The sequence below is a fragment of the Clytia hemisphaerica genome, unplaced genomic scaffold (genome assembly GCF_902728285.1).
Source record: "Clytia hemisphaerica strain Z4C2 unplaced genomic scaffold, Clytia hemisphaerica genome assembly, whole genome shotgun sequence".
NCBI classification, from domain to species: domain Eukaryota; kingdom Metazoa; phylum Cnidaria; class Hydrozoa; order Leptothecata; family Clytiidae; genus Clytia; species Clytia hemisphaerica.
Genome location: NW_027104280.1, coordinates 1,060,202 through 1,069,779, shown reverse-complemented (window position 1 = coordinate 1,069,779; position 9,578 = coordinate 1,060,202). Strand labels below are relative to the sequence as shown.

General features: G+C 33.9%; 1 protein-coding gene across 2 annotated transcripts; it reads left to right on the top strand.

Moving 5' to 3' along the window:
- The first annotated feature begins 966 nt into the window (after positions 1-966).
- Positions 967-9,139, top strand: LOC136816953 (putative mediator of RNA polymerase II transcription subunit 7). Of its 2 annotated transcripts, XM_067073293.1 has the most exons (5): positions 967-1,095; positions 6,473-6,573; positions 6,792-6,867; positions 7,145-7,322; positions 7,743-9,139. In XM_067073293.1, exons 1-5 carry the CDS (start codon positions 1,009-1,011, stop codon positions 9,047-9,049), a joined length of 1,749 nt encoding a protein of 582 aa, XP_066929394.1. In that variant the 5' UTR covers positions 967-1,008; the 3' UTR covers positions 9,050-9,139. The 2 variants fall into 2 exon arrangements, with proteins under 2 accessions (XP_066929394.1, XP_066929395.1); XM_067073294.1 differs by lacking the exon at positions 6,473-6,573 and having other exon boundaries at positions 1,018-1,095.
- The last annotated feature ends 439 nt before the right edge of the window (positions 9,140-9,578 follow it).

Below are 9,578 nucleotides of genomic sequence, written 5' to 3'. Positions count from 1 at the left end.
CAACTGGACTGGATGCGGGTACATTGAATGACACCATTTTTACATTTTTATCGGATAAAAATAATTATACCAGATCGGGGAAAAAAGTTCATCCGATATTTCCGAATTTATAGCTCCACCACAAACTTCATCACAGCCCCGGAAAATGTTATATCGGATGGCCAAAAGTCACCTTCTTTTCTTTCCTATCTCTTATCCTATTTTTCTCTTTTCTGACTGTCTGAGTTTCTGAGACTTAGTTTCTCATTTCTGACTGAGTTTTCATACCTGTCAATCATTTGTCCATCAATTTCGACCAGTCTAATGTTCGCACCGAGTGGGATTCGAACCACCACCAAAGAAAGATTTGCAGCTTCGGAAGTAAAAAGTGTCAATATTTGCAATTATAATATTTTCCCGCTCAAAATAATTCTTGAGAAAAAGGAATATGTGTGGATTTGTGTATTGAAAGTTTTTCATTTTTTGAGTTGATTTCGTTTTGAGAGTTTGTTGTTGCTTGATAAATTGTTTTCTCGCTACGCAAGTTTCTGCGTAGCTAGCCCCTGTATCTATAAGGCTGGAACACCGGATTCTTCCAGTCGTTTATACAAACTAAATCCCGTATTATTATTAGTAGTATTGGTATTATTAGTATTACACGCATTATAAACGACTCCAGTCTACTCTATCCGTTGAGCCATCGCCGCACAGCAAAATATGCAATTCATAACATATTATACCGAACTGACAAAGACGGGGGTAATATTATTATAATATGGGTAAAAGTACCCCTTTTTAAAACCTGACTGAAATTCGAGCCGTTACTAGCAACCCTGCGGGGCCCAAGGCGCCGAGTATGGCACCCGGCACAGTGACAAGCCGTTACCTAAGCAATTCCAAACAACAAAACCCCCGGAAAGGTGACTATCAGCGATCCGTGGATAAAAAAATAAAATAAAAAAATGAAGGTGACTTTTGGCCATCCGATCTAAGAGCATCCCACAGCCCCATGCTGTTACCTCATGAAAAATGGCGCGAAGTCCCTGGCTGGACAATTTTTTTAGTGATGATCAAATCAAAAGGATTGATAGAAAGAAATGGCTTCAAGTTACAAAAGTAAGTAGTTTTTAAACACAATATCTTTATATATATTTCCTACTAAAAGGTATTAGGACCCATTATCCGTACATTTGTTTGTTTAAAAAAAATGAAATATGAATATTAAAAACCAGTCGAACCAAATCGAATGCAATCGACCGATTGAAATTCGATTGTCGAATCTCAATCGAATATTACCGCAATTTTCAGATTCGATTGATATTCGATTGCGTTCGATTGATGTTCGATATTGCAACATACAAAGATTTCCAAATCCCCCTAATGCAATGAAAAATGAAACTTTTCTATGTTTCACTTTTTTGCACTTATTCTTCAAAATGAAAATATTTAAGATTTTAAGTTCTTCTTTTATTTAATGAATTTTTTATGGCACTTTGTTGACAATGTAACTCTCGCATCAAATTCCCGCTTTCTTCAGTAAATTGAAGATGAGAAAAAACCTGAGCCACGGATCATGGATTGAAACAAATGGGTGGAATTCTACAACCGCTCGTCGTGCAAGGCACTGAGAGGCCACGGGTGCCAAAAAGAAGGGCCGTTTGAAATGCGGCAACCTCATTGGTGGAAATTTGATAAACACCTGCAAAGAGAGACCACTTTTTCGTTTTTTGTTTCAGTTCGATTTTGATATAAACTTCTTTCAGGGATTACTTTGTCAATGTACATGTACACATGTATTGTGTCAACTTGTCAGCATTGTATTGTTGTAAAGGGAAAGATAAAAGAGGTAAGACTAGCCTAGTTTCTAATCCTGATATAGGAGTTTAAGTTTAGACTGAACAACTTCCATCGAAATGATCTGTCACAGTCTACCATTTTTAACACGGTCCGAGGATTGAGCCGAGAACGCTTGCAGAACGCCCGGGAGCTCTTGCGCGGGTGAAAAATTTAATCTGTCAATCATTTTCTCAATCGAAGAGTATGCGAAGCGATTCTAGTTTTACGATGGTGCCGCCGATCATCAGTGGATAGTATTCAATTATCATTGAATTATCATTCAATTATTCTTTTATTTTCAGTTTTAGTGGATAACCAAACTGCCCTGCGTGCTGTGATAGATGGTGCTTGAGACTAGGTTTGATATAGAGAAGTACTATAAAGAAAAGTACTTCAAGGCGGCATCACAAATATCTTGTTTCGCGTCGCCTGACCGACTCTCAAAAATTTAGTAGAATTGAGTCGGTGAGTCATCAAATTTGTCGGACTTTTTCTGTTGATGATGTTTCCTTCGTTCAAAAGTTTTATTATTGCCATTTTTTTGCGAGCGATTTCTAGCGCATTCGTGGCATTTTGACTTATCATAGAACCAATGAGGACGCGAAATGAAGATATTTGTGATTGTCGCCTAAAGCTAGCAGAAAGAATTTAAACTTGAAGTAGCCTTAGTGCTGGGGTAGGCATAGGAGCAGGCATAATGTAGTAGTAGACTACTAAATATTATAAATATTTCAGGGGTGGTCAGTGTACTAGAAGGCGGCATGTATATATGTGTACTACAAGGTATTTTTCAAAACTTGACACCCACCCACCCCTGAAGTATATACACCATACTACATGGAAAAAGTCCAAAACCACTCCATTACCCCCTATTTACTACCGGGTAGTACCTGGAAAAAAAACAAAACCACCCCATATCCCCCATTTACTACCGGGTACTACCTGGAAAAATCCGGAAAATAGAGAAACTTTTTTCCGAAAATCAGAAAATCGGGTAAACATTTTTCCAAAAATCGGGAAATCGGGAAAACCCTTTTTCGGAAAATCGGCAAAATCAGGAAATTGGGAAAACTTTTTTGCAAAAATCGAAAAAAACAGGAAAATTTTTCTCAAAAATCCAAAATGCGTGAGAAATCAAACTTTTCAAAAATTACGATAAATTTCAAACTTGGCTTGATCAATTTATAATAGAACAACTTTACAATGATGAATGTTCTTTAATTGCTGTAAGTCCACCAGGGAGATCACTCCAGCAGGGCTGCAAATAAGCGTCGGTCATCGGTCAATGTCCGACTGAAAAAGCTATTTGACCGACTGAAAATCTTTTGTGTCGGTCATGATGTCCGAATGAAAAAAGGAATAAACCATTAACTTGAGAGTTGAAAATAAATCTCTTACACCCCTGTCTCTTACTTAGCCTATTCTTTTAATACTCGCTTCCTTTTTAGCTTTCAGAGTGTTTCTAAGATCACTTTTATCAATTCGCTTTCTTCGTAATCCAAAATGTCAAAATGATTTGAAGACTATCATTGATTGACTTATGTTTATTTGAAATTTATGTTGAGAAAATGACTAAGTCCTGAGGTGTTGACTCTCTGAGTGCTACATGTCAACTGAACTCTGAAGAAAAGTGGACAAGCTGAAAAATCTAAACCAAGTTGGCCATAAATACTAAAATTATGAAAAATAGCTAGGAAATGTAAATATGATGAACCAAGTTGGCTATCAAACTAAAATTGATATAAACTAGAAAATACAAAATAAATTATCATAAATTATGCAGAAAACCTGGTTTTCACTGAAAATACTGAAAAATGCACTTAAAAGAAACCAGAATAGACACAAAAACAAATGGAAGAGACTCAAGACAAAATGAGATCAAACTTGAGATATTGGTAAATTTTGCAGTTCAATAAGTTCAATATTGGTCAAATTACACTTTCATTCAAGGGTGTTTCAAAGTTAAATTTTTATCGACTCGCTTTCTTCATAACTTTCAAGAATTTTTTTAAGACCATTTTCATCAACTTGCTTACTTCATAACTTTCAAGAGTGTTTCTAAGCTAACTTTTATCGACTTGCTTTCTTCGTAACTTTCAAGAGTGTTTCTAAGATCACTTTTATCAATTCGCTTTCTTCATAACTTTCAAGAGTGTTTCTAAGATCACTTTTATCGACTTGCTTTCTTCGTTACTTTCTTTGTTTCTAAGATCACTTTTATCGACTCGTTTTCTTCGTAACTTTCAAGAGTGTTTCTAAAATCACTTTTATCAATTCGCTTTCTTCGTAACTTTCAAGAGTGTTTCTAAGATCACTTTTATCAATTCGCTTTCTTCTTAACTATTAAGAGTGTTTCTAAGTTAACTTTTATCAACTTGCTTTCTTCGTAACTTCCAAAGGTGTTTCTAAGTTAACTTTTATCAACTTGCTTTCTTCGTAACTATTAAGAGTGTTTCTAAGTTAACTTTTATCAACTTGCTTTCTTCTTAACTATTAAGAGTGTTTCTAAGATCACTTTTATCAACTTGCTTTCTTCGTTACTATTATTAAGAGTGTTTCTAAGATCACTTTTATCAACTCGCTTTCTTCTTAACTATTAAGAGTGTTTCTAAGTTAACTTTTATCAACTTGCTTTCTTCGTAACTATTAAGAGTGTTTCTAAGTTAACTTTTATCAACTCGCTTTCTTCTTAACTATTAAGAGTGTTTCTAAGATCACTTTTATCAACTCGCTTTCTTCGTTACTATTAAGAGTGTTTCTAAGTTAACTTTTATCAACTTGCTTTCTTCGTAACTATTAAGAGTGTTTCTAAGTTAACTTTTATCAACTCGCTTTCTTCTTAACTATTAAGAGTGTTTCTAAGATCACTTTTATCAACTCGCTTTCTTCGTTACTATTAAGAGTGTTTCTAAGTTAACTTTTATCAACTTGCTTTCTTCGTAACTTCCAAAGGTGTTTCTAAGATCACTTTTATCGAATCAATTTCTCTGTTATATACAGTAACAAACTGTTGAAAGGTAACTTTTATTTTTCCTACTCGCTTTCTCCGTAACTTTAAAAAAAATATACACTGAATGACCGACAGGATTTTGGGTTTGACCGACAGGATTTCATTTCTGTCGGACATGATGTCCGATTGACTAAAAATATTTATTTGCAGCCCTGCTCCAGAGTTTAGCAAACTCCAGAGTTTAGCTGTTGATGGAGCAAATGAGTTTTTGTAGGCAAGCACTTGCCCATGCATTTGTTTGAATCAAATACAATTAGAAAACCTAGCCCTGTTTGAAAATATAGACTCAGGAATTGCAATTCTGCTCCGTGAATGATATTGTGCATCAATATAAGGTTGCAAATTTTCCTTTGAGTTTCTAGGGTTTTCTATTCTAGATCGTCCATCATTCTCGTTGGTCTGGAGTGACGATTCCTGTCAGCATAAACAAAACGAGCAGATTTCCTTTGTATCATTTCAATTCTGTCTCGCAGTCCTTGATAACTCTCCCCAATAGGGTTCCAGACAGTAGATGCATAGTTGAGGATTGGGTTTATGTACGTCTTGTAGGCTTTTGCTTTGGTGCATCCTCTCAGATTTCGCTGTAGGAAGTTTCGTGCTTGTTTACCTTTTTTGCAAACCATATCAATGTATGTATTCCATTTCAAGCGTTTGTTTATAATGACACCAAGATATTTGACATTGTCGACACATTCAAGAATCACATTGTGAATGGTGTAGTTAGCAAGAAATGGTTTCGTTTTATTAGTTGTACGCAATAGTTTACAATTACCTGGGTGGAATTCCATGCTCCATAAGTCTTCCCATATTTTGAGGTTATTCAAGTCGTTTTGTAAATTTATTATGTCTTCAAGTGATATGGTTCAGTAGAGATAAGCATAATCTGCAAATAATCGTATCTTAAAATCAACACATAGCAGAGGTCATTGATGTATATGAGGAATAATAAAGGACCCAATACTGTTCCTTGTGGGACTCCTGACTTGACTTCAGCAAACTTTGATGTTTTACCATTGACCACAGCTTGTTGCATTCAATTCCTATTGATTTTATCGACTACCTCTGACTCCATAGTGCTCAAGTTTGTGGCAATGCTTTGAATGGTCAACCTTGTTGAAAGCTTTGCTGAAATCGAGCAGAATCAAATCAACTTGATCACCATCATTTACTGTTAACAAAAGTTGAGATTCACAGGATCTTTATTCTCTGAAACCATGTTGCAATTCTGACTTTGAGGATTTAAAAAATCACCAGTAAAATTGATCTTTATAGGGCGTAATATGCCATATTGTAAACAAAACATTTTTTCGATCAGGAAATTAAATTTTAAGAAATTTCCAAATTTTGATTTTTGAAACGCAAAATCAAATTCCGCAAAAATGTCTCCCCTTAAGGGAAAAGAATTGAACATCTCTAAAAAATTTGACTTTATTTTTTATTGCATGATTGATGAGCTTTCTAAATATATCACAACATCATATCATCATAGATTTTCTTACAATAGTTTTATTTTAATTTTAGAATTTGAAACCCGTGTCCTGTTGAAAAGGTATTTATTCCAGCACATGCAAACAGTAAATCCATAAGGGGCCAGAAAGGCACGGTGTGGTAAATTATTTTAATAATTAATCATCTTTTTTGTTAAAGTTTTGGAAGGAAACTAAAGATGGTATGATTTGTATTTTGAATGATGGATCACATTCTATCTATGGTCTACTCCAAAAGAACGCCATTGGAGAATTTGAAAAGTAATCTTCTTAAAACTTATTTAAACTTTGTGGCATTGAATTTTAGCATTACTCTTATGGTCAAAGATCTTTTTTGCACCATTTTTAGGTACAGTCTTCATTTAAACTTCAAAGGACCTGCAAATGGTTTTCTTGGTGTTTTCTTGAGACATTTTGATATGCTGTCATTTTGTTGTATACAGTTTGTACAATTCCATATTGTCATTTTATATTTATAGGAATTCCAATTTGGAGAAGAAATATTTAAAGGGTGCCGACATTGTAGTTGAACTCGGAGAAAAATCCAACCAAGAGGTTTTATTGATGATTTTAATTGAAAATTTTCAGGCTACAAATAAGGTTATTAGTCCATGGCTAAAAAAAATCAGATTGTATATTTACCACCTTAAATGATAGTTTATGATAAATTTCCTGCCCTTGGTTTTATGACCAGTTATGACGTGTATATATGTAATTTTTTCAAGAAATGAAGGGGAAAAATAGTTCAGGAAATTGACACTAAAAGTCTCATATTCATTGTTTTAATTAATCCAGCCTGAATGGAAAAATTTTGTTTTCTATTTTACAATAGGACTATTGCATGATTATTGAGATGTTTAATTCAATCGGATGTGGTGTGAACAGTGTCGAAGATCACCCATTTGTTGATATCCAGCGCTTGAAGAAGATCAATGATTTCTTTGATGATGTACCACGTTCTTTGCCGAAAGCTACATTACAAGCCTTTGAAGTCTTGTCTCATATTCAAGGTGAGAATGTGCTATTAGATTTTAGATATATGTTAGAGAACATCTTAGCATCTTAAAATCACTTTAGTAGAATTTGGGCTCAGCAATAATGATACATTATATTCCTATTCAATTCTATTATAAAAAAACTCGAGCACATGGTGAGTCTCAACTCAAAATTCTGTTTGTATTGTTCACTCTTTCTGCTCAATGTATACCTTAAAAGGGAATTAATTTTCGCAGCAACTAATTTTCGCGAGACAGCTTCCCTCGCAAAATAATTTAATTTTTGCGGGACTTATTTTCGCTGTAACTTCGACTGTAAACTTTCGTGAGGGATTATATTTCGCGAAAATTCGTGAAATATAATCCCCGCGAAAATTTATTCCCTCAAGGTACATCATTTTTTATGGATATTCTTAACACACATGTATTTTTTAGGATGGCCAGAGCGTGAAATGGACAATAGTTTTGGATATACTCCAATGTTTTCTCAAACACAAACACAGTATTCACAAAACTTTCAAGTTTTCTCTTCCTCCAGTGATCAAAACAGTCAACAACAAACCTCAAAAAAGTCAAATCAAAACGACACAGAACAAAACAGTCAACCTGTTGTCTCTATCATTTCTGGCAAAAGCAATAAACATGTTCACAAAGATCTAACCCAAAGTAGTCAATCTGACCTATCCAGTTCTAAAGATAATGAGGCATCGAACACTCAGAATTCTAAAGAAAAAAACATCCAAAGTAATGAAAAAGAAGAGAAGACCCGACAAACTGTTCCTTCAAATAATAACATCAGTGAAAACAAGAAAAGTGATACCAAATCAAAACAAAATAAAGAACAACCCAATCGACCCAATGTTAATAAGGACAATAGCTTGAAAAATAAATCTGTGGCAATAACTGAAGCTCTGCCATCGGCCATCACCACAACCATTACCAGTAGGTTTATTGGTTTCACAGATGAATTGGACAAATTACAAAGTCAAGAATATCCTCCTATTATTAAAAAGGTAACTTTACAGGAAGATGTTGTTAATGACTCTGTAGCCTCTACTGATGATGAATTACTTGAGTCTGAAAGTGAGCACAACTTTCCCAACAAACAGAAAGGAAGCCACGACCTATCAAGGAAAAGAAACAGATCTAATGAGTTAATTGACATGGAAGTAGAAAAAGATCTCTCAAAATTACCGCAAAGTAGAGCAACAGAAAAAAATGTTGAAAAAACAGACAACCTTATGGAAACTATAAATAAAAGATTAAAATTATGTCAAATTTGTCAATCAAAGAATGCAAAAAGTCCTTGTAAATCTGTGAGCTCACAAGAAAGTTCTCCAGTAAAACAGGGAAATAAAATACCTGGGAAAGTGTTGAATTTATGTAAAGCATGTGATAAACAAATAGGTGTTTTGTTAAGTCCAACCTCCAGTAGTGCTGATAAAGAAGAATCTCCTGGTGAAAATAACCAGAAACAAATTCTAATGAAAACAAATAACAAAGATGGCGGAACTTCTATAACAAATGTTCAAGAAATAAAAAGAACTGAAAATATAATTGAAAATGAAAGTGATTCTGAAACCGAAACCGAAACTGAATCAGAAGAGGAAGGTTGTATTCATGACCCAACGAGACAATGTTTTTCATGTTATATTCACTCAACAGCATTCACTCCGCTACCTAAATTACTTGTCGAATTTTCCAAAAGAGGATGTGTTTGCAATAAACAAATGGTTTCTTGATATTTTTTTATTTATTCATTGCAAGTTTAACATTTTGTCAATTCTTTAAAGGTCCTTTGCGATAATACGCTGAAAAGATTTTAAAATAAATTTTCTTTGAAGATTTTTCTTTTGCGTTAGTTAGCTGAAATGAAAGAAAAAATTAGTCTTTTTTAAATTGCAAAAAAGTAAATACTTTTTGGTTTGAAATGGTTATTTGAGACGAAGATCTGCAACAAAAGTTATTCAATTTGAATCTTAATAATTTGAGCCCACTGGGATGCAAACCTATTTCATAAATTGATTTTATTTTCGAATTCTCAAACGTGTTTTGATCTTCTGTAAAAAACTTTTTGGAGTATTTCAAAATCCTTAGAACAATAAACAATCCCATTGATGGTGATTTATTTTAGAAAGCTAAAAATACTTCTTGATGTTAGTTTTCCCTAAAGAACTTTCATTATAAACCTTTCCTTACACTCAATTGTGTTAAAGACTTACTCTAAACGAAGTGGAAGGTATGAAATGGAAAATACGATTTGGATAAATA